The sequence below is a fragment of the Melospiza georgiana genome, chromosome 2, assembly GCF_028018845.1.
Source record: "Melospiza georgiana isolate bMelGeo1 chromosome 2, bMelGeo1.pri, whole genome shotgun sequence".
In the NCBI taxonomy this organism is placed as follows: Eukaryota; Metazoa; Chordata; class Aves; order Passeriformes; family Passerellidae; genus Melospiza; species Melospiza georgiana.
In genome coordinates this window covers 112,812,284-112,836,770 of record NC_080431.1, presented here as the reverse complement: position 1 = coordinate 112,836,770, position 24,487 = coordinate 112,812,284, and the positions used below count along the sequence as shown (strand labels likewise).

General features: G+C 44.0%; 2 protein-coding genes across 3 annotated transcripts in view; one reads left to right on the top strand and one right to left on the bottom strand.

The window, feature by feature from the left end:
- Positions 1 to 429: 429 nt before the first annotated feature.
- Positions 430 to 4,336, top strand: RPL8 (ribosomal protein L8). The gene is made up of 6 exons (XM_058018906.1): positions 430 to 510; positions 660 to 803; positions 2,142 to 2,283; positions 2,795 to 3,013; positions 3,763 to 3,878; positions 4,137 to 4,336. The coding sequence occupies exons 2-6, from the start codon at positions 666 to 668 to the stop codon at positions 4,293 to 4,295; spliced, it is 774 nt and encodes a 257-aa protein (XP_057874889.1). The 5' UTR covers positions 430 to 510; positions 660 to 665; the 3' UTR covers positions 4,296 to 4,336.
- Positions 4,337 to 9,702: 5,366 nt separating this feature from the next.
- USP9X (ubiquitin specific peptidase 9 X-linked) overlaps positions 9,703 to 24,487 on the bottom strand; it is a 102,298-nt gene continuing 87,513 nt past the window's right edge. For both annotated transcript variants that reach the window (XM_058019227.1, XM_058019228.1), the window contains 6 exons: positions 23,233 to 23,453; positions 22,082 to 22,170; positions 19,574 to 19,730; positions 18,964 to 19,176; positions 18,397 to 18,492; positions 9,703 to 16,949 (listed from right to left, as the gene is read on the bottom strand). In XM_058019227.1, the coding sequence (XP_057875210.1) occupies positions 16,815 to 16,949; positions 18,397 to 18,492; positions 18,964 to 19,176; positions 19,574 to 19,730; positions 22,082 to 22,170; positions 23,233 to 23,453 (911 nt within the window). In that variant the 3' untranslated portion in view covers positions 9,703 to 16,814. The remainder of the gene's footprint in view (positions 16,950 to 18,396; positions 18,493 to 18,963; positions 19,177 to 19,573; positions 19,731 to 22,081; positions 22,171 to 23,232; positions 23,454 to 24,487) is intronic.

Here is a 24,487-nt window from a genome sequence, read left to right as displayed (position 1 = left end):
ACGCTGCTCGGAGACTGCAATCCCTGCTAGGGAATATTTTTAACCATCTATTTTCTACTTATATTCGTATAATGTACAGGTTTTGTTTATATTCTCCACTGAAACGCATCCTGGAGTGTCTCAGGCAGGGCTTTGTTCGCCGCTGCTTTTAACGCTGTAAAATCACGGTGTGGGAACTGCGGCAACTCCGCGCGCACCGTTTTTGTTTGTGTTCCTTTGTGCGGTAAATAAACTGACGGCTGCACCCGAACTCCAGCCCCTTGCAGCGGCTGACCCTTCCTGTCGGGATCCCGGAGCGCTCCCGTTTGTCCGTGCCCGCTCCCGAGAGCTCCCCGTGCCCGCTGCTCCCTGCGCCCGCCCCATCCCGGGGCTCTCCCGCTGTCCCGGGCCCGGAGCATCTGAGGGAACGCCGGAGCTCCGCCCCTTCCCGCGTGACGTCACGGCGCCGGAAGGGTCTCGGCGCGCCCGTGACGTCAGCCCTTCCTTCTTTCCCCGGGAGGCCGGAGTGAGGTAGGAGCGGGGCGGCCGCGGTCCCGATGCGGATCTGCCGCCATCCGCGCCCGGGCGGCCGCGGGAAGGGGCAGGGCGGGGATGGGGCACGGCCGGGGCGCCGCTGAGCGGGCCGCGGGTGTCGCTGAGCTGTCCCCGTGTCCCCGCAGGGCGCCATGGGCCGCGTCATCCGCGGGCAGAGGAAAGGCGCGGGCTCCGTGTTCCGTGCCCACGTGAAGCACAGGAAGGGCCCGGCCAAGCTCCGCGCCGTGGACTTCGCCGAGCGGCACGGGTACATCAAGGGCATCGTCAAGGTACGGGCGGGCCCCGCGCCGCTGCTCGGGGGCTTCGGGCACCGGGAGCCGAGCCCCGCTCCCCCTGCGCTGCCAGCACTGCCGCGGCCTTCTGGCCGGGCCTTGTCCCGTCTGGTCCCGATCCAGCGTTCTCTGCTTTAAATAGATCATATTCTCTGTAAAGTTAAACTCTTCCAGGTTTATGAGAACATCTCAACAGAGGGGGCATCCTTGGTCAGCAGTAGGGTTTCTGCTGGAGCTTTGCTAAGAGTAGCAGTTCCAGCAGAGTGGTTTTATGTTGCCTGAGAATTCCCTCTACTTCAGGTAACGTGGCTAGGGAGTTTCCCATGTAGTTAATTGCATATTTAAAAAAAAAATCAAATATTTGTAAATGCCAAGTGATAGCCATCATTTTAGTCTTGAGCAGTAGGAGCAAGGCAGTGCCTGTATTTGTGTGTGTGATAGTGGTTCAGGGGTGCTGTAGGAACTTTTTCTTGGGTGTCAGGGACTGTGGAGTGCCAGCAGTGCTACTGGCTGCGTGGATGCTCTGAGCAGCCGTCCAGTGTTTTACAGCATGGTCATGTTCTGTTGTAGAGAGAATTTTCTTCACTCTCACCCAGCTGAGGTGATGGTAGAAGTGGGGTAACAGGGCTTGACTTGAGCTTGGTCCTACACAGGAGATTTGGCCAACAGAGCTGAAAAAACGTTGGGAATGGACACCAACAGTTTGTGCGCAGTCCTGAAAACCAAACACATCTTAGAGATGTGTCAGAGTCATTTGTCTGTAGTCTGTAAATGCATGGTTGGGTATTTTAATCCTGGTGGGCATCAGGAGCAGAGTGCCCATGTTTTTTCAAGTGTGAAAGAAACAATAAGTCGTGCTTCCTTACTTAGGACATTCAAAACCTTTGTTTTAGCTGATTTTTAGAAATGCTTCAATCCCAAGGAAACACAGGGAGAAGTCTCTGCCTGTGCCCAGCTCTGTCCTGCCCAGAGGTGGTGGGGCAAAGTGAAAGTGGATTTCTTACATGGAGAGACTGGATTCCTGCAGAATGTCAGGAATAAAGCTGTTCAGACAGGATTAGCTCCAAGCAGCACATTGCCCAGGCATTATCCTGTGATCAGTGAATGGTTTGGGCTGGAAGGGACCTTGAAGCCCATCCAGTTCCAGCCCCCTGCCATGGACAGGGACACCTTCCACTGTCCCAGCCTGCTCCAAGGCCCGTCCAGCATGGCTGGGAACACTTACAGGGATCCAGGGGCACCCACAGCTCCTCAGGGCAGCTGTGCCAGGGCCTCCCACTCTCACAGGGAGGCAGGGGCCGTGTCCTGCCCTAGAGCAGCTCTGCATTCCCACAGGACATCATCCACGACCCGGGGCGGGGCGCGCCGCTGGCCAAGATCGCCTTCCGCGACCCGTACCGCTTCAAGAAGCGCACGGAGCTCTTCATCGCCGCCGAGGGCATCCACACCGGCCAGTTCGTCTACTGCGGCAAGAAAGGTGGGCAGGGCAGGCCTGGGGTTTGGGCTGGGGCTGGGGCAGGGCTGGGGCTGGGGTTTGGGCAGGGCTGGGCTGGGGCTGGGGTTTGGGCTGGGGCTGGGCTGGGCTGGGGCTGGGGCTGGGCTGGGGCTGGGCTGGGCTGGGCTGGGGTTTGGGCTGGGGCTGGGGTTTGGGCTGGGCTGGGGTTTGGGCTGGGCTGGGGCTGGGGTTTGGGCTGGGCTGGGGCTGGGCTGGGGCTGGGGCTGGGCTGGGCTGGGCTGGGGTTTGGGCTGGGCTGGGCTGGGCTGGGGCTGGGGTTTGGGCTGGGCTGAGGTTTGGGCTGGGGCTGGGCCTGGGTTTTGGGCTGGGCTGGGGTTTGGGCTGGGCTGAGCCGGGCAGGCTGTCCCAGCTCCTGGAGTTTGGGACGATGGCGTGCAGGACCCTGCTGCCGCAGCCCTCCCGTGTTCAGCAGGGCTGTAACCCCACCCCAGAGCCCCCAGTGAAGCTGTGGCTGCTCTCCTGCTCTCTGCAGCCCAGCTGAACATCGGGAATGTCCTGCCCGTGGGCACCATGCCCGAGGGCACCATCGTGTGCTGCCTGGAGGAGAAGCCGGGGGACCGCGGGAAGCTGGCGCGCGCCTCCGGCAACTACGCCACCGTCATCTCCCACAACCCCGAGACCAAGAAAACCAGAGTGAAGCTGCCCTCAGGCTCCAAGAAAGTCATTTCTTCTGCAAACAGAGCTGTTGTGGGTAAGGAGCCATCAATGTGAACTTGTCACTGGGTGCTTGTCACTGAATCTTCCCAGCAAGGTCCCACTTTTAGTAACCACCTTGAAAATAGTGTCATGTGCAGGCTGGACAGTGTGCTCAGGTGCCTGGCTTGTATTTTACACCTGCATTACTTCAGCATGTTGCTAACCTAAATTTGGAGGTTTGACTTAGTGAGAGGACAGAAAAGTAGATGCTCATTGTCCTCAGGACAATGTTCATTGTTCAGCCTGTAAAAGCTGTAGTTCTTGGGGAAGGACTTAACATGGGAAATGGCATTTTGATTTCCTGCTTCTGGTGCACTGAAGGAGCCTGTTGGTGGTGTAAGGTGGGTGGAGTGTTCTGGGAGGTCTGACGGGGAATGACAAAGCCACTGCCAAGAAGCAGAGGCTGCACCAGGTTTGTTGTGCACCTGACTGAGCTGAGATGGCTGCTGGTGACGCTTGCCTGCCTCTGCATGGAAGACACCAAAATGAGTAATCTGGTGTGTTAATCCAGTAAAATTGACTCAGTAAATCATGAAACAAGTAGGTATTTGACCTCAAAGTTCTTCACAGTCCCCTGAGCTCTTTCAATTCATAATTCAATTGAAAAGCTTAATGTTGCTCAGGAAATCATTGCAGTGCTTTAGGAGGAGAGCTCAGTCCGTGTGTGCTGGATCAGAAAGAAGGCTGTAGCTCGGCTGATGTCAGTGTTGGTGCTGGTGTGACCATTGCTGTCCCTCCCTGCAGGAATCGTGGCTGGGGGAGGCCGCATTGACAAGCCCATCCTGAAGGCCGGCCGTGCCTACCACAAGTACAAGGCCAAGAGGAACTGCTGGCCACGAGTCCGTGGTGTGGCCATGAACGTGAGTCTGGCTGCAGCCACCCCTGTCCCCTCTGACAGTTCAGGGAAGCTTTGGGGGATATTGGGAGGAGCCTGGCGTGCATCTGGGAGGGAAACTTCCCACACAGATGTGCAGCCAGGGGGTGAGTTAGCAGCACTCGATGGTGACTGCACCACGTGAGGAGTGAAGTAGTAACTTCTTTGTCCCCTTGACCCTGTTGATTTCTGTTGAGCACCAGTTTCTGTGGTTACATTGCTGTCTTGCTTCCCCCCCGGGCAGCCTGTGGAGCATCCCTTCGGAGGAGGCAACCACCAGCACATCGGGAAGCCCTCGACCATCCGCAGGGACGCTCCGGCGGGACGCAAGGTGGGGCTGATCGCCGCGCGCCGCACCGGCCGCCTGCGCGGCACCAAGACCGTGCAGGAGAAGGAGAACTGAGCTCCCACCCTGGGGGCTGCTCAATAAACCTGTACAACACAGCCCGTGTGCAGTCCCTGTGTCTCTGCTGCTGCTGCAGAGGGGGTAAAGCAAAGCTGGGATCGTGTTCCGCACGGGAAGCTGTGAGTGCGGATTCGGGAAGCTGTGAGTGCGGATTCGGGGTTTTTCCCCTTGCCTTGCAGAGCAGGGATTCTCTCAGCCAGCGCTTGCAGTCTGTAAGCTGCTCCTGCAGGCTGGAGTAACACTGCTGTGGATGCTCTTGTGCCCTGGTGTGGTGTTCATGTTGGCCTGGTTCTGTGGAAGCTGAGGCCTGACAAAGCAATCAGGTAATCAATCTGTGGTTAAACTTGGGAATCTGGTTGAAAGGATGCTCAATTTCCTAAATTCATAACCTCAAACAGAACGTGTTGTTATAGGACACAAAAGAACACAAGCACACACTGCTGTTCTTAAGGTGAAGAAAAAAGGGAAGTTTATTTTCTGACTCTTAACAGTTATAGCTTTCTGAAAGTGACAGTGGATTGGAGAGTGACAGTGCTACTTCTCTAATGACACTGGACAAACCAACAGTCTGTCAAATTTCTCTTCTATAAAGGAATGCAAAACAATGAGTTATTTACATAAAGTGTGTGAGAACGTTTGCTACAGAAATGTCAACATCAGAAGGCTTAGAAAATCTTAAAAAATCAAAGCGACAATAATGGTTTTCCATTTTCATCTTTTGGGGCAGGGGAAGCTTGAGTTACAAATTTGGGAAGTATTTTGGCTGCTCTCACTGCAAGGTTTGAGCTTCCTTTTGGATCTGTGAGGCTCAAGCCAAATAAAAGGTGCCAAAAATTCGAGGTGTCGCACAGACTGCCCCCTCACCAGTTTTTGGGAAGGGCAGACTGCTTCAAACATCTCTTTGCATGTTGGTCATGCTGGGATGTTCCAAGGTGCTGCAGTAACGTGGGCAGTAGCACTAATGTCCCCTGGGAAGCTGCGTTCTCCTAAGAACAGCTGTCCTGTGAAAAGCCAACTTCTGTAAGGGAGTGAGAAAAGTAGTGGGGTTTAGTGCAAGATTGCTTTTACAGCTTTGCTGAGCTGGCCTTAGGAGGGAGAAATCACTGAAGGCAGCTGGGGCTCAGCTTCATGTCTGAGCACACCCAGAGCCAGGGCTCCTGTTGATCTCAGCAGCTCTGGCTGTGCTGGAGGGCTCTGAGCCAAGGACCAGATTTCCCTGTATGGGAATGACTTGGATTGATGGGAACCCAGTGGAATGCAAAGTGGGAAAAGTCATTTCTACACCCACGCACAAATCCAGTGCTGGGGCTGCCCATGTGTGTCTGAGGAGGGAAAGGTGATTTTAAAAGCCCAAACCACACCCTGGAGAAAGGCATCAGATCCCACTGAGGAGAAGAAGCAAAGCAAGGGGGAGTTTTGTTTGTTTATATTGCTCCAGTTCCATCAAGGTCTGAAGTTCACATCTGTTCTTGCCATGAAAGCTCTTGGGTTCCTGTGCTCTCCTGACAGGGCCCACAGTGAGTGTAACACTCCTCCCAAACACCATCAGAAGAGCAGCTGAAGTATTGAATGTTCCACAACATTAAATGCACCTAAAGGACTCACAGAAAATCAAGGTTCCCAACCACTTTTGGGCCTCTTGATGCTGTATATTTTTTTGGGAAGAGGGAGATGGATACTGACCCTTGGCTGCCTCTGCTGCTGTTCAGGTTCTGGCACTGCCCACCAGTGTTCACAGCCACAGGGTCAGCACACCAAGCCCATGAGTAGGGAGTAATTAATACAAATTATTAAAAATAAATAAGTGCCATATTACAGGGTTTAATGCAGCTCCTAACACATTTAATGTAAACACATAGGATGCAATGCCAGAAGTCTCTAAATTCACACAGTAGTATGAAGACTGCAAAGATTGCTCTCCCTTCACCAAACTCCAGTTGCAGCCACTATTCCAGTGCAGTCTCCTGTTGCCCACATGAACGTGGAACTCAGAAAAGCCACTGTGATCCTGGCAAGTGACCAGAAGACTCAAAATGCTCCTGCAGCCCCAACACCTCCAGTGCTAAAAGTCTGTGAAAAGAAACATGAGAGAATAGGGAGTAAGATAAACAAAACAATGAAAGGCTCTAAATAAACCAACCTTCAATGAAAAATTTAGGTAAATTGAAATATATTTTCTAAACCAAAGTTCTAATTTGAGTTGTAGAATTGAGGTGAACTTCAGTGGTTTACACAACAGAGGAAGTTAAGACAATTAACAATGCAATAAGAATTTTAAAAATACCAATAAAATATGCAGGTGAGTTTATCAAGCTTAACCTCAGGCTGGGAGGATCTGTGAAAGCCCTGAGCAGAAAATGAGAATGGGGCTGAAGTTGGGCCAGTCCCTGTGCTCTGTGGGCTGAGCAGGGCAGAGCTCCCTCCAGATCTGCACTGCAGAAATGAGAAATGAACCAGGCAGGGACAGGGCAGAGCCCCAGGAGCTGCTGAGCACAGGAAAGCACAAACCTGGCCCTGAGGTGGGAGGGGCTCGACCGAGGCAGCTCCATCACAAAAACACTTTCAAATGTAAATGAAAATAAAAAGTAGAAAGCACACAGCTCCTTCTGTGGTCCTGCCCTTCTACCCCCACTGCCATTGTATGGAATCATGGGCTGGTTTGGGGCTGAAAGGACCTGGAAGATCATCTAGTTCCAACCCCCCTGCTGTGGGAGTAATTATGTAATGTGTTGTAATTATGCTTTAATTGTGTGTCATAATCAGCAACCTCCTGCTCAAAGCAACTGTTGTAGCATCACGACAGAATACCCAGTCGATTTGCTTGTATGGTTTATATCCAGGGTACTTCACTTCATGGAGGAGCATCTCAATTCTCAGCCCCAATACTGCACAGAAGACATGAGCTACTATAGATGCAGTCAAATTTAAAAACCAAAGCCATGCTCATTAGTAAAACGATAATAATAATAATTATATTATTAAACCTCCTCACATAAAGATTAGCACAGTTACAGAAATCTTGAAATGAAGCAAACTGTTTTAAAGAAAGATGTTAAGTGTTCCTGCAGAATTCTCAGAGGTTATTTCCAGTATATGGCTTTGTCTGCTGAAAGAAAAAAAATTTAAAAAATAAAAAGATAGGTACCAGTGAAGCACTAAAGCCTTCCTTGAGAAGGGCTTCAGATTCCCATCTACTGAAAGAGCAAACAGCATTTTCTTTACACTTTTTTAAGGGTGTGTTGAGAAGCACCAAGTGCTACCTAAACATGGACAGGTATCACAACTTCCTTCCTGGTAAGAGAACCCTCACTGACATCACTGTCCCCTGCCAACACCCCCGTGGAAGCAGCAGGAAGGCCAGGGAAGCAGGAGGGAGGGTCACTTCACCCCGAGGTTGTGGGAATCCACAAAATCAGAGGGTTTTGGGAAAGCTGCAAAAGGCCTCAGAGACAGTAAAACTGTGATTAGAGATAAGCAGTAACCATGAGATAGGTCAACATAAAAATTATTTTAAAAGTAGAAAGCAAGGACAAATAGAACAATGGTCTGTGTATTAACACTTGTCTAGAATAACTCCCTAAGCTACAGAAAAGTTTATCTAGTAAGATATTAGGAAGGTTGAAGCTTAATAATGGAGCTCTGTGCATTCTGTTTTAAGGCTCACAAGCAGGTATTGTATTCAAAATAAGCAAACATTGTTTTAACCAAAGGTATGTGTGTTTATAGTGGTTGGATAGAACTGCTGTCAATGTGCTTTTGCTTTGTGTGATTGGTCAAAAAACTTATAAAGTGAGTTGTAACATTAAATTCTTGATCTGCTGCCTGGGATGTGAGCTGATGGCATTTTCCCATTGTCATGATGCTGGAAAATAAAACAGCTCAAGGCAGTTCCACAGCATTCCCATCCCATTTGTGATTTGTACATGGACCCCAGCTGGTGACAGAGGTCCCTGCCCCGGGGCTTTCCACAGCTCCACTCCCAGCCCCAGTGCCCAGCCCTGAGAAATCAAAGGGGAGCAGCTCTGCAGGACCCACAGCCTGCTACAGACTGGGGCAGGCAGGGAGCAACTGCAGAGGGAGATGCAAGGAAACAGTGTGAAGTGAAAAAAGGCCAGAGCAAACCCATGCAGGGAGTTTCTGCAAAAAGAAGAGAGGGAAGCAAGCTCCAGCAGCAAGATCATGATCCTGACTGTTGTGCTGAAGTTACCAGGTAAGTTATCTGTCAAATACAAGGGAAATGCTTCGGGCTGTGTTTTCAGCTAATGTAAAAACCACAGGAGCCCAAATTCTAAAAGGTTGCAGGGAGTCAGATGATCAATAAATCTTTACAGCCTCCACAGAGGTTAAATTAAAAAATGGCTTTTTTTGTCCTGTGACATTAACAAATTCTCAGAGAGAAATGTGAGAACAGAAACATTTGTGGGAGTTGTTTAACATTTTTGCTGTTTTTATCAAAAGCTTTCTTCTCCCAATTTACAGCAACCCCCTACCCCCACTAATCTGTTGGGATACATCCAGAGTGTACCCAGAATTCTCAGTTTTGCCACCATGTTGCTGTCCAGAGAATTCAGACTCGCATCCACTCAGATGGGTGACATTGACTGAACAGCCAAGGACAAACTCAGGTGTTAGAGAATCACAGGAGTGTCAGGGTTGGAGGGACCCCTGGGGCCTGCCTAGTCCATCCCCCTGCCAGGGCAGGGTCACCTGGAGCAGGTGACACAGGAGTGCATCCAGGTGGGTCTGGAATGTCTCCAGAGGGAGACTCCACAGCTGTTCCAGAGCTCTGCCACCTTCACTGTAAAGAAGTTCTTCCTCATGCCAAGCTGGAACCTTTTGTGTCACCTGCTTCCATAATGTCCTTTTTAAATTGTTTTTTTTTATTTCACGTTAGTACCACAAATTCCCAGAAATTTGCCACTGTTCTCCACTTCCATTTGCACATCTTCAAGAGCAAACTTTGGGAACCAGATGTTTCCAGTAGCTCTGCATTGGACCTACCTCACATTCCTTTGGGAGATGGCCCTTGGCTCTGGCAGAGCAAAGCAAGGGGCAGGTGGCAGGCCCAGGGTCACAGCAGCTCCCCAGCACTGCACCAGCTCCTCTAGGCCTGGAGTGTGACAGGAATGTGGCACTGTCCCTGCAGCAGCTGCCACTCCCAGAGCCTCTGGCCCTCACAGGCACCAAGGCGATGCCAGGAGCGTTCCCAGCTCATCCCCAGCCACCACAGCACCATCAAACCACTCTGTGGGTGCACAGGAGGGGCAGAGGCAGCAGCAAACCTGGCTCAGCTCCAGTTTTATTTATTCCCTGTCTTCATCACAGCCAGTCTCCTCCACCAACAACTTGGTTATATTGTATTTTAATAAATTCAACACAAGAGGCCTCCACTAGCCCATTCTTCAATTAAGTCCACATTTTATTTATGGTTTGCTGTTGGTACTTCAATCAGATTTATATATACATAATCTAAAACCTACATCAAAACCATGTTGACTGCTCTGAAGACCGAGAGAAGTGACACGATTGAAGTTTTCTTCCACAGCTCTATGGTAAGTCTACATTCCCACAGCAGTTTTTGGTTCAGGTTGCAGAAGTGTTCAGAATGCCAATGCCAGGTCTCTCTCAGACTCGGAGTGGGAGGGTTACAGTTCTCGTTCAGCATTTCAGTCTTACACACAACCACAGTAGCAATCAGTAACATTTTTTTGTTCTAGATTAACACCTGGGTTGATCTGCAGAATCCTGGCTTTTCACATCCCCACATCTCCCTTTCTAAACCCTCACCAACACAGCTGGAAAACCAAGTCCCTCCCTGCGACTGCTGCGTGATTTGAACATTAATTGTGAGAGGATTTGATGCTACTTCACACGGGAGGAGAAATGTTTGAGAGTCCTCACGGTGCCCCCTGAAAAACGCCAGTTCCTTCACCTGGATGCAAACACAGGTACCCCAAACAATTCCATTTATCCCCAGGGAGGCAGCACTGCAGTGCCTGCCCAGCCAACAGCCCCACCAGGTATTTGTGCACCTCACCTGGCCCAGAGCCGCTCCCAGCAGTGAACAAGAGGTAGAAAGGATTCACAGAGCAGCTTGTGAAGGCCCTCGCTCAGCCCCTCCCTGCCTTTATCTGCTCAGAGGATTACACTTGGTACAGATCTTAGAGAAGAAGAAGAAGAAGAGTAGAAAATTCTTTACATGCTACTTAGTCTGAAGTTGCTGCTCTGTGGCTCAGGACAGGTCTCACACAGAGGCTCAGCAGGGTGTGTGGGGCCAGGCAAAGCACAGCTCCAGCTCCACAGGGATTTCACACAGCACGACCTCTCCCTTCAGCAAAATATTCCCATTTCTGCTGCTTCACCTGTCCTCAGTCATGCACAGCAGGCAGACAGAATTGGTGAGTATCAGTAAGTCCTGAAGAACTAATCTTCACTTTTCTAAGCTTTGGAATTTGCTTCCAGAAGACCTTCTGAGGACTTTAAAGCACCTACCAGATATTTAAATACAATCAAGTATATTAAGTGTCCAACCTTCTTTTCCAGAGTAGATTCCAGCAAAACCTACTGCTTTTATTCACCTGTAGAATGGTTCAATATAGAAAATGAAGGGAAAAAATACCCCAAACAACAACCAACCAAAGAAAACCAGTAAGCTACAAGCTATTAGAATTCCAGACTGCCATCAGTAGCACAAAGCTTTCCTACCCCACATAAATGAGAAGTTTTAAGAGATGACAAAGCCCACCTGGTCAAGGCTGTGGCTGCTGCTGCTGAACTGTGAAAGGCTCCAGGCTGCCTGGCAAATTTGGGGGTTTTGGGGGGTTTTTTCTTGCAGCAGCAAACAGCAGGACTGCAGGTGTGGGTAAAAACAGGAGGTAAACAACCATCATGGCAAGTGAAGGGATTCGATTCCAAGAAAATACAAAAATACTGAATATAAAAATGATCCTTGCAATCCAGAGTGAAAAACTCTGTAAGAAAGAACCACAATAAATGATGGACAGGAATTTAAGAGTGAGGGACAAGAACTGAGCAGCGTTTTTCAATAAATAAAGCTACAAAAAAGGCCAATAATACCTTTAAAAGCTGCACCTACAGAGGTATCACTACAGCAAAGGAACAGAACTGCTCACTTAATGGCTCAGGTGAAACCACACTTGGAAAGCATTCATCCAGCCCTGGGCATTGTATGAAAACAGGGACAGCACAACACCACAGCAGAAATGTGGATCAGGGAACAGCTTAGAGGGGAAAACCAAACATTGAAACATTTTGCTCTGGTGTGGACTAAAGGGGACATCACTGCAAATCAGACTGTGCAGCTCACACCACTTTGGGTAAAATACACCAACTTACTGGAACAGCAGTTGCAAATTAAGAACAAAATTTAACATTATCAGACACTTTGAATACTATAGAAACAGAGAAGGGAATGATCTTATTTCCCTGCACTGGATGTTTTGCTATGGTCAGATTGTGGATGAAGTCATGGAACCTTTTTCCTCTTGTTTCTTTACTCAAGGTTATCTGATGGTTAAAAACTAGAAGGCATTTTTTTGCACATTATTTTGACCACTGAACAATGACCCTGTCATTTCAGAATTGTGCTGCTGTGATTTAAGGCTATATTAAATTCTTCCAAGGAAACAGCCTGTAGGTCAGTTTTATTATCAAAAAGTGGCTTCAAGGAGTTCTAAAGCTAAAAAATACAGAGTTGGGTATTTAAAAATCTGATTAAAAGTTAGCCCTTATTCAGGAGTGTTTTTCTCCTTCAGAAACTGATTCCCCCCGTGCTTGTTTTCATTTGTCTGCAAACAAGAGCTCTGTCTTGTGTGCCACCCACTGACTGAGCTGGCCTGACCCCAACACATCACCAACTTCCACTCTTACAGTGCTGAGATCAACTCAACTGGCACAAATGCTGCTGAAATCCATGGATCCACCACAACTTGTGTTAGAAAATCAGAGTGCAGGATGGAGAGGTCTGAATTTAATGCTGGAATCTCTTGTCAGCACCCTTCCAGACACAGCCTACCCTGACAGACACTGCAGGGTGGGGCTGTGCATTGCTCTTGTGAATAATGAACAGGAATGGTTACTGGACACTTAAAGCCCAGGGGAGACTTTTATCCCTTAGGAATAAAAGGAAATTCGTGGTAAGAACCTTAGGAAGTTCCAGTGTGAAAAGGGACAGTGCTCAGGCTGGGGTAAAGCCCTTCCTGCAGTCTGGAACAAGGAGGGCTGTGCTGACAGGGACAGGGACAGCCTGGAATGGCACAGGGGGCACCCACAGCTCACTGTGAGCCCAGCTGCCAGCCAGGAGAGAATTCAGAGCTCTAAAGAGAGGTTTGGAGTCACCTTTCCCACCACACACCTGCAAGGAGAGCAGGAATCCTGCAGGAGGAAGCAGCTGGGATCCTCCACCCTGCCTTTGCCACTGCAGCACCACGGAGCAGCTCCTGGTTTGTGCCAGACACTTCCCACTGCTCCCAGAAAGCCTCTCCTGGCTGGCTCTAGGCAGGGCAGCTGCAACTTCACTCCCAAACCTTATGGCTGGGGGAAAGTGGTGTCATGAACATGATGGAGGGCATGAAAAGTGAAAGGACAAAGAGCCAAAATCACTGTGGTCTGATTATGCTGTGCTGGAGCAGAGCCACAAAGGGGAAAATCCCACACCTGTCCTAAGAAATGTGAGGTTGGCATCAGCATCTCACCCTCCCAAAAATAATGGTGTGTCTTTTGTCATGGGGGAGAGAATTTGCTTTCAATGGGGATTTGAGAGTGTGGGCTAACAAGGTTTAACTAAGATATTTAAATACTTAATTGGTTACTCTGCAAATTCCCCAACAGGCCACTTCTTCCTCTAATTTATACAGTCAATCTTCATTTTCAGTTAAATTCATTGCACTGAAAGCTTCCCTGCAATGCCCAGTAACTGGAACTCACACCAACAAAAACATGGAGCCACTTTGCCCTGACACAGCTCATCAGCCTATTCATTTCTGGCAAAAGACTTAAGAGGTAGACAAAATTTATTGAAATCAAAAATGAAGTAAATTGCTACAGCAGCCAATTTTTGCCCATTTTAGCTTTGGCAGAATGGCTAATCTCATTCTCTCCTGGATCTCAGGAAATATACAGGAAGTTTTGGAACTGTAAGTGCTTTTTCATGACACATATGCTAAAACACACAAGCTAGGCACAACAGAGTGGCTGAGAAGGCATAATAGCAAATATGATTAGCACAAATCTCTCATGTTGTCTAAAGTTTCAGTCAGAAAAATAAAAAAAATCAATGGGGGAATTTAATTTCTTTCTGGCTTGATTTCGGCAAGATGCACAAGCTTGAAAAACAGAGAACTCAAATTTTCAGAGCTTGTAGTCAGCTGGGAAAATAATGTGAAAAATTCCAAGTCAAGCAGAGTCCTGTTCTGCTCGTCCATTCCCACAAGTTTGGGTCCTGCAGGACAAACAAGCTTTGACAGAACCCTGAGCCATCTCCTTCTTGTCAAAGGGGTAACACAGGTGCAGGTGACCAACTCTGTGACCAAAACATAGTACATTTACTGATACACAAACAGTGACTGAATTCTTTTTATATATGGCTGTACTATTTTTAACACTGGCAGTAGCAAGTGTTAAAAGCTGAATTTAGTCACTAAACAACCACAAGCCAAATGTACAAGATGGAGAAATTCTGCTCAGTAAGGTTATGGATTTCCCCCAAGGTCAAACTACACACTAACCCTGACTCAACATCACCCATGGATTTTCAGTTTCTATGTATTCCACGTTACACCGCCAGGAACACGAGGAATTGCTTTACTATTTATTGGCTCATTTTATGGAAGACCAGAGATTCCCTAGAAACTGTTCTAAACAGAAAACAGGACTGAAATCAGTGATGGGGGAATGGAATCTTAGGCACTTTGAGGGGTACTGCTTTAGAGAGTGCCATCACCAAGGAGGGATCACCAGGTGCAGTGCCTGGAGTCCCCTGCCAAAATGCTGCGACAGAAACGTGCACTTCAAACGTTTTGCTTGTACAGTATTTGTTAACAAGTACAATTCAAACTGGTTTTGCCCAGAGTGAAGAAAACATTGCACCTTACACTGGAGCTGCCTGTTAAAAAAGCAACAGCTGCAGCAAACAATATGGGTTTACCCTCCTTCATGTCACAGAGATGCACAAAATCCTCAGTTTGCTGCCTGGAAAACAACTGCCACTGCAGCCATTCCCAATTCTGGGGCAGGGCTGGGTATGGCTGGAGAAAGCCACAGCCTTAAAGTGTCACAGGTTTGACATGTCTCTACAATCATTGCACTATTAAAAGCAAACACATTTGGCAAGGCTGAACTAGCACATTATATATTTTACCTATATAGTACAAAATACGTAATAATCGCCTCTGAGATAGCCTGTTTAACAATTACTGGTCCAAATAAATATTTCAACTTGAGAACTCAGGGTAGAATTTTTGTAGTTAAAACCTCCAACAAGCATCCCCAAACATAAATGGGAACACGTTATCCAAATGTACTAAATCCAGGTAAAATGGTATTACTAAAAAACTATGAAGAAAATCTGAATTAACTTGAGCACTAGGAAAAACATGGAAGCATAAAAGTGATCATCGCTACACAGCATATTCAAAAATCTTCTGTGTCTCTCCCTTGTTACACTAAATGCCTAAGAATGCACTTGGACTGAATTTTCCATTGTTCATTTCAAAACTACAGACCTTTAATTTGATAAGCAGCTTTGTTTCTATCAACTCATTTGTAAAAAACACCATCAAGCTTGTGCTCTTAAATATATATATGTATATATAAAAACATACAAAAAGTACAAGATAAATCACATTAAGAAACTTTTACAGTGTAATTGTCCTGATTATTTTATTCTTGAGGGCCAATTTTTTTTTTTGTGCACAGAATCTCAATGTGACTGTTGTTCCAGAATTCAGCATAGTGCCACTGCACAGAATTCACCTTTCTGTGCAGTCCATTAAAAAACAAAACCCCAAAAAACAACACACACCACAGGACAAAACATTCTTCTTAAATCAAATTCTATTTGTGAATTCAGCAAAATAATTTCTATAAAATAAAACAGCAAAATATTTAAATAGTATAGGGTGGGCTGTATCTGTTTTGCAGGGGTATTTGGTTTTTAGACAGGTTCCAAAAAAATTACACACATTCAAGTTACCAATTTTCATTTAAATACAGTATTTACTGATGCGTTTCTTTAAGTCTTTAAACAAATGTTTATTCTGGAATAGAGATACCTCAGAATTGTATTTGACTAACCAGTAGTTTCTTTTATATTTAAACCCTGCTTCTAATGTTAAGATTTTCTGTATAATGGATAAAGAGCTAAGACAATTCTCGCTTTCAAGTAGAACTGTGAACGAGCAGAAAACCAGCAAGTTAACTTGGTGCAGTGGCACTCACAAGTACTCTGTGATTTTGTTGACTTCCACTTCACTGGGATGCAGTAGAAGGAAAGTGTTAGAAGTTTATCTAATAAGCTCTACCAAAGAAACAAAACAAGCACACCAAATACAGTCTATTATGCTCCAGGCATCCTGGCATAGCAAATTTTTGCATATTTGTTTTAAATCTTTTAAATTCCTATTACTGAAAACTAAGTGTTCTTTATCCCACCCAGAGAGAGAACTGTCAAACATCAGATGTGAGGAACATATGTGAAACTGAAAACCACTTGTTTGTCACATTTTCCCTCCCCATTTTATAGTCTAGGTGTAAGAAGAAAAAGTTCTGAGCAATACAGTTGTCACATTGGGACAACTGCTGTCACGCTTGTTTATTTTTTTTTTTCCCCTCATTGGCTACACTAACTTGGTGTGAAGCCATGCTAAATGTTACAGCATAACTATAGCTTCAAAGTGATTAACCTAATACCAGAATGAAAAAGGCAATGAAAAAAGATCTAGAAACAATGTTACATCACCAATTTTCCACATCAACCAAATAATTAAAAGGTTACCAGCCATTACGTTGCTCATAGTAAAATCGACTCCAGTGGCAAAGAATTAACATGAAACTATTTTTGTGGTTGACATGGATAGGCTTTTTTGTAAAGGAGTTGATCCAACTGCCATGAGGCAGGCAACACTGGTTGCAGAGCGCAGCAGATATATCAAGAAATTATTTTTTTGTTTTTGTAGATCTGTGAGTCTCATCAAGACAAAAAAAAATGTTTCTTGCTCAAGAATTAACAGTCAAACATTAATATACTATATACACCTTTGCCATTTACACATTAGCATCAGGCCATTTATTACAAAACACTATACACTTTCCACTGCAGGCGGGTTATATATTGACAGCAATTTTCTGCAGATAAGACAGTGAATAGACTCTCCACTCCATGTTGATTAGGAATAGTTTTTCTAGTTTTAAATATTAGCCAGACACAGAGAAAAGTTGGACTGTAAGGCCTGGGTGCACAGTCTTGATGGAGCAAGTTAATTGATTATGTGCATTTCACTAATCTTTTGTCTGAGGCGGGGACACTTCTTCACTGCCTTCGAAGTTTTCTTGTGCTCGTTGGCCGGTTCGCTGAGGGTTGTTCATGTGGTGTGCTGCCGGGCCCGTATATGGCTGTCCATGCACGTGGTTATTCTGCAACAAAGCACACACATTTCAAAGGGATTTAACTCTGTGGGCTGTCTCCTGACTCCCTGCTTTCCCCCTCTCCACTCAGACCACTGGGAAGTGTCCTCAAGCACACCAACTTCTTGTGTACCCACATGGTATGAACACACATCCCAGCTGCTTCATTCCTCTGAGTCACACCTTTCACTTACCTGGCCAATTTACACACCAGGGAAACAAACTTTCAACTTGTAAAGATAAAAGGATCACTTGAAACAGTAATCCCAGCTTTTGAATCACAAACAATTACATGCAAAGCAAAAGCAGCAAGAAAGGAAAAAAGGAGACCAAGAGAGGTTGCCTATGTGCTGCCACATTACACTGTGCACATATTTTATTAACAGATTCAACCAGCTTGACTTTTTTCCCTAAAACAATGGAAAAAGCAACCCTGTGTTTATGCTGCATACTTTAATTTTTAAGGGGGAAACCTCAATGTTACAGAACTGAATGAAACCTAGACCAGCAGTTATCTACAAATGCTCTGCCCCAATTTAAGAAGTCACACACAGATCTGGCAAACAAAACCACCTCATTTATCTACTGTTTTGCAGAGTTTGTGGAGAAACCAAGAGTTTGAGGATTGGGTGTGTGTTAGTGAGAAATGCTGTCTCTTGCAAGAAAGTGAACACATGACAAGGGCAATGGTGAGGTTATGGAATGTGTCTGAACTCGGGAGCTCAGGAAGGAGTGGGGAAATCTGCATGACTTACCAACTGCTCTGCTGAGAACATCAAGTAAGGAAAGCAAGATGGAGGGGAAAATGGATTTGGGCAGGAAAGGAAATTAAATTAGCAGATTTGGAATATACAAAATGAATTGGAACAAAATATGGCTACTACTTGAGGGATCCCATAATTTAGTCAATTCTATAAGAAGACCCTGGTTATGATTTCTTCCTGATCTGGCTTTCCACTGGAAAGTATTAACAAAGCAGCCATTTAACATAAAAACAGATTTGGATTTTATATGTACTTAAAATTTTGAGATCACTGTTCATAGCACGAGTTACATGGCCACAAAGCCATCCACTTTTTTTCCAAAAGCCTTCCACTTATCCAAATTCAGGCCTTGAGACTTGATCTTATATTTGAAAACAAGAAAGCAGCTCACAAAATATTATCAATGTCAAGAAAAACAACAGAATCTAAATTCAGTATGCTCTAGGCTGTGATTACATCAATCTCTCTGCCCTTTCTGTGCATGATTAATCCTTGATCTGATAAAATTCCTACTTGAAGCTCTGATGGTGAAACTGCTCCTGGTGAAATGGAGCTGTACCTTTATTCCTATAAACACGGTATTTGACAATAACATGCTTCTGGCTAAATACCTATCATTTAAGTCAGCATAAATACTAAAACAAAAAGCAAACCTGAAACTCTGAATAAATAGTTCAACTCAGAGCTTTTACCTGTTGATACTGGGAACCAGGTGAATGAGGATACAGTGGGGCATCTTCAGGGGGAGAAGACTCATGTTCATCTGGGGCATCAGGATCATCTGGTTCCTAAAGTTTGAAACAGCCCATTTAATTTACTCCTTAAAAACATATTACAATTATTCTAGCTCAAACCAATCCTATGCAAATGATTGTTTCAGACAATCTAGAGTCATGCTTTAGACATTCAGAGAAATGCTAGAGTCATGTTTTAGACCTTCAGAGAAAAATTCCACGCCACCCTGTCACCTATAGCTTGTATTGTAATAAAAATTCCCTCTATCAATATATTACTGGAAATACAGACTCATTCATAATCTACTTCAAATGGTCACTTTCAATTTTATACTGCTAATACTCTAAGAGACAAATGTCTACAGAAACAGTAATAACAACTGAAAAATAAAAATATAAATCCATACTTATAAAGTACACATGAAATGTGTTACCTCTTAAATGAGTGGAGACTGTTGCTAAGGTTAATTATTTACAGACGCATTTTACTCAGTTTCTGAACTGAAAGTCAAATTAATTCCTTACCTCCTCTGGGCAGAGTTCACAGGCCTTTGCAAGAGTCATTCTAGCACTGTGTGACCTCTCTAGGAAGTAGCCATTTGATGTTTCATTGCTCTGGATTGGTGGAGACCAGTTATTGTAGGTGTATTGGGGATTGCCAGTGTATGGTCTACGCTCCAGCTCGTCTCCAAGCCATTCCACTGCCCAGGTCCATTTCCTTTTCAAATCTCCATTGCTCTGCAGACAGAAAATGAACAAATCACAATTATTTCCTGTGTTCTTGCAAACAGAAGTGTTTTTCCTTTCCTATACATCAGCTGTCAGAGACCACCAACCGATCTGCTGCTGTTTAAAGGAGTCACAAATATCCTTTTTTCTCCAAAGAAAACTTCAAATTTGAAATGAAGTCTGCAGATTTGCAGCTGCATCACAGCTGCAAATGAGTGTGAATTTAACCAGATTGTTTTCAATCCCTTATAATGACCTTCTCATACAGAAGGTTCAAAAGAATTGTCCCTGGAAGTTTTAATTTAATTGAGGGGCTAAAAACGGAATAATGGTGGGGTTTGTTTTGGGTTTTTTTAATCACAGAAATGGGAAAAAAAGCAGCAAGAAACAGAATAAAAGGTATCACCTGAAGGATCTGGTAAGCTACAGGGCAGTTGCTGAAGAGAGCTACCATGCACTTTATACACTGGTAAGCTCTTTTCTGATAATGATTCTTCGAGCGCTGAATGGTGTCAAAGAGTCCATCCCTGTCATCTGGGATTCCCTTAAGTGCATTGTGAATCCTAGAAAAAAACAAACCAAAACAATGACTAAACTTTCAGTATTACAGAGTTTTAGCATTTGAATTAAGGCTCTATATACAATGTAATTACAAAAGGGACAGCTGATGTTCTGACTTCTGGTTCAAGAGGGTTTTTTAAAAATCAGAAAATTAACCTGGCATGTCATATATATAACTTAGTTTAAAAATTACCAAACATGTTAAAAATATAACTGAACAAGATATATAAAAAATGTAATTATTATTAATTCTAGTCACAGTAATAAACTTAAACAGTTCAATTTTATTACTAAAGTATCTACTGCATTTACAAATCAGCCCTGTTAACCCAGTAGGTCCTCAGAGAATTGGAACAGTTAAATCCTCACAGAAAGGTTACTTACACTCAGCTATGCTTCTCAAAGACACCCTTTACATGCAGCTCCTCTGAAGGGGAATGAGTGGTACATGTATCTGTGCATGGGATAAGGGACTTGGGCATCCCCTGGAACTAAGCTCAGGTTCTGTGCCTTCTGCTCTACAACAGGGCAGAGGAATTAATTGCTACCCTGAAACTGTGCAAAAACTGAGAACTGACACAATTTTGGCTTTGAAAAAGAGTCAGAGGGGGCACAGAACCCACACTGGTGTCTCACAGAGCTACACTCATGGCAGGGAAAGCAACTGCCCTCTTTCCTCACATCCCTGGCAGCTGTCAGCCCAGGCTCCATCTGTAAGGCAATGATGAGCTTTACTTCAGTTAATTTAATTTAATGGCACTTGCACCATTCCAAACTTGGCACTTGAACCTGTCAAATCAAGAGAAATTTAAGAGAGTGGGTCTGATGCCAAGGGCCAGCAGCAGTGATCTTGCAGTACCACAGGACAAGCTGCCCCAAGGGATGCACACTGCCCAGGGTCAGATCAGACTCATTTTCCAGCAGTTACAAGACACCATTTACAATGGACAATTTCACTGTTTTGTGGTTGTTTGTTGGGTTTTGGAGTTTTTTTACTGGATGAGATCATTAAACTCTCTGATTATCACAGCAAAACCAAGTACAGGGCAGAGACAAGTACTGCAAGCCATGGCTAGAAGTGGCAGTGAGTAGTGGATGACTGGAGCTGGCCATTTAATACCCTCTGTGGAAGCCTAACACAATTCCATGGAGCAGTGCTACTCCTGACAATGGGACATGGAGTGATGTACTTCTCTAGGAAAGCCACACCACAACAATCCACGTCCTTCATACACCACTATTCCAAATACAGCATTATCCCAAACAACCATTTCCATGATTTCTCACCTGCTGTTCAACCCTAAAAATCCATTGTTTTACTTCATATCTATTAAAGCATGCCCATCCTCCAGCATTCTGTGGACTTAGTTCATGAATAATTTGTTTATCAAGAAGATAATATAAGCTAACTGCATTATATATGCATAGCAAATCCCATAAAGAAAATCCCCACAACTCAGTCATTATATTTTGGAGTGTGGCTAAGCCAGACCAGCATCTCCTTTGAGTCCCTCCTAAAATAAGCCCAGGCAATTGGAAACATTCTAAATGAGCAGTCTGCTTCCACAGCTAAGGACAGGAGTCCACTCCCATACCCAGCAAGTGTGCTCTCACTGAAAGTATTTCAAATGTCCTATGAGAGAGAGCTGGAAATGATTCAGTAAATCCCACACTACCTAAAACTGCTTATTTTGAAACAGTGACATTGTAAAACACTGACAGGTAGCACACTGATGACATTTGTGTTGTATCACCTACTTCTGTATTAAACTTCTGAAAAACTGACTGTTCTCAGAAATAGCATTTGCAGAAATTACAATTTTTAATATCTTTCAAAATCTTTATTCTGTAGACATACAAAAATTAGGTTTTCAACTGGATTAATATGTAATATGCTGAGTTACAATTCTCTTGAAATGTGATCATATGGAGAATACCCAAATGTGAAATATTATTTTCTCCCACATTCACACTTCATGTGTGTCCTGGTACCACTCCTACATCTGATGTGCTCCTGAGCAAGCCCAGGCTGTTGCTGACCCACCTCAAGGGGACATTTCTATGAAAGCAGAGCAGTTCACAGAGAAGTTTAACCAGGGAGTTTAATCTAAACAGCATATTCTTTTGTATGTGAGAAATCTTGGCTTTATAGCAAACTTCTCTATAGGAAGGAATATGAAAAATTGTACTTATCTCAAAATTTCAGATAAAACCACAAAAAATTGCTTTATCTGTGAATTTTGATTTAATACCTATTTAAAACAAATATATTGAAAAGATTAGCAACAGAGCCACTGGAAAAACAACCTGTACAGAACAATATTGAATTATAAAAGTACAGGTAAATACTGACCTGTGAGTTTGCCAAGAGTCCTCAATTAACAGGATTTGCAGAAGCAGATCCAAATAAGGTCGAAGCTCGTATGTGTATGAATATGCAACCTAAAATGTCAAAATGCAGAGAACACAAGAAAGCATTTCTTGAGGCAGACAGCTTACACAGTGAAATACAAGAACACAATTCATTTGAAATTTACTGTAATTCAAAGGGTATTTCTAGATACAACACTTCTTTTCTAGAAAGTGTTGGTTGTGTCAGGAATTTTGTGGTTTGCAATTTAATTTTATTTGTTTTTAAATACAGTAGGTTCTGTAAAGGAAAAAATGTGTCTTTATGATTTTCTGACACAGTTGATCCAAAGCCCCAAGCATGACATGCTGAAGAAAGTACCTTAAAAATACCTTTAGAAAAGAAAAATTTTAAAATGGCACTTTTCACTGATATTGCTACTTTTAGGCAGTATGTACAAAGCCTGGTTTCACAGGTTATCCTAAAATGTAAAATATATGGCCAGCGAAATATCAATAAAGTGATTTGTATTATGAATCTTTCAAGTGTCAAACAAAAGGACATAGAAAAATGTCCCTGAAAATGAAAGAAATGAAAGAAAAAGGGCAAATATAAAGAGGGGCTAACAGAAGTAAAGAATTTTATTTGGAGTGGAAAAGTGTAACTGACCTTACAGAAATTACAATGGAATTGTAAGACAGTATCAAAGATTCTTTGCTGAGTCTGAAGCCAAAAAAGTTCTGCAGACTTGTAAAAAATCTGACTTAACAAACATACTTGAAAAAAATACAAGGGAGATCTAAGGAAGTTATTCCAACTTTTCATGTCATCTATGAATCTCTTTCATGAATAATGACAGAAAGTTTTAGCAGATGCTCTTGAAATACACAAAGACCACCTCAGTCTACTTTCCACCCTTAACACATCCTTCCTGACATGTTAAAGGTTGACTGCTTCCCTAAATTCACAGAGCACTTCCCACAGTGCTCCAGTGTGATGTACAGACCTAAGACTGTAAATACTGACAGAGGATGCCATCTTGAGGAAATTTATTTATCAAGCACCCCTTCAGTATTTAGTACAACATGCTCACACATAAATGCAGAATCATTCATCTTTTTATTCCCATCTTTCTCCTAGCTTTTTATTTTTACCTGCCAAAGTAGTTCACTGAGGACTGTGGAAGAGAACTGAGGATTCTCCCAACAGCAGAAACGAAGCAATTTGATGGTCTCTTCAGAGTTGCTGCAGTCTTCAATAATTTTCTTTACATAACTAGTTCTCACAAACAGAATGTCTGCTACGTTCTGCTGAAGTGCCATTATAGGTTGAGATAAATTAGGATCACCATAAGGGTTGGCAAGTGGGGGATTACCTGGAATAAACAGTTATTACAGATTAAAAGGTGCTGAAGTACCTTCAGTGTAGACACTCCAAAATACAAACTGGTGTAACTCATCAAAAAACACAGATGGAAAAAAAACTACAAGCCCCCCCCTTTAACAGCTGACTTTCTTTGAAAAAATATAGTAAGAAATAACTAATTTTTATGCTTGTGAAGCTTGACACTTGCTGCCTGAGAGAGCTACTTCTCCCTCTCTGATAAGAATATGCAGTGACAATCAAAGCAGAACAACTGGAGACATATTCACATGCCAGAGGAGAATTCACTGAGATTTCTCAGAGAAATCCTCTTATCTCCTGCATTTATCTACTTCACTGCTTGTGTAACACAGCCCAAGCCATATTTTAAGGACATAATATCTGTCTACTTCACAAGACAATGCAAAAGTGTTCAGGGGAGTATCTATGTTAGAACAGTCCCATTTGAATCTCTGGAGTGTAGAGAATAAATATGCTTTTGTAATTAATGTATCTTATTTAGTCAGCTTCATTTTGTGTAGTGAAAGACTGTTGATTTGCTCCTGATGTTTCTAAATTTAGCAGTGTTTTGAGTTATTGCTTGAAGATGCCCAGAAGACTAGGGAGAACTTTTCTAGCTTCATAAGCTGAAGAAAAAATAACTTTATTACACAAATAATTATTATTACTATTAATAATATTTTTATTATTACTATTAATAATAATTATTATTACTATTACACAAATAGTAATAATAATTAATAGTCAAAGTAAAGTTTATAAAAATAATCTTTTTTAGTACAATACTATTAATATATTGAATATACAACTGTTTTTCAAAGGTAGATTACCTTTTCAGTTTAAGCTTCAAGTAATGCACTGGAAAAAATTCCAACCAAACTTGCCACATGATTCCGAAGCTTATTACAGCACAATAAAATTTTCAGTTCATTAATCTCACTACAGCACAGTCTAGCCTATTGACTTTACAGCCCCTGACACATCAAGCTGTAATGAGTTTCCCATTAAATAGCTTCTCTACAGATT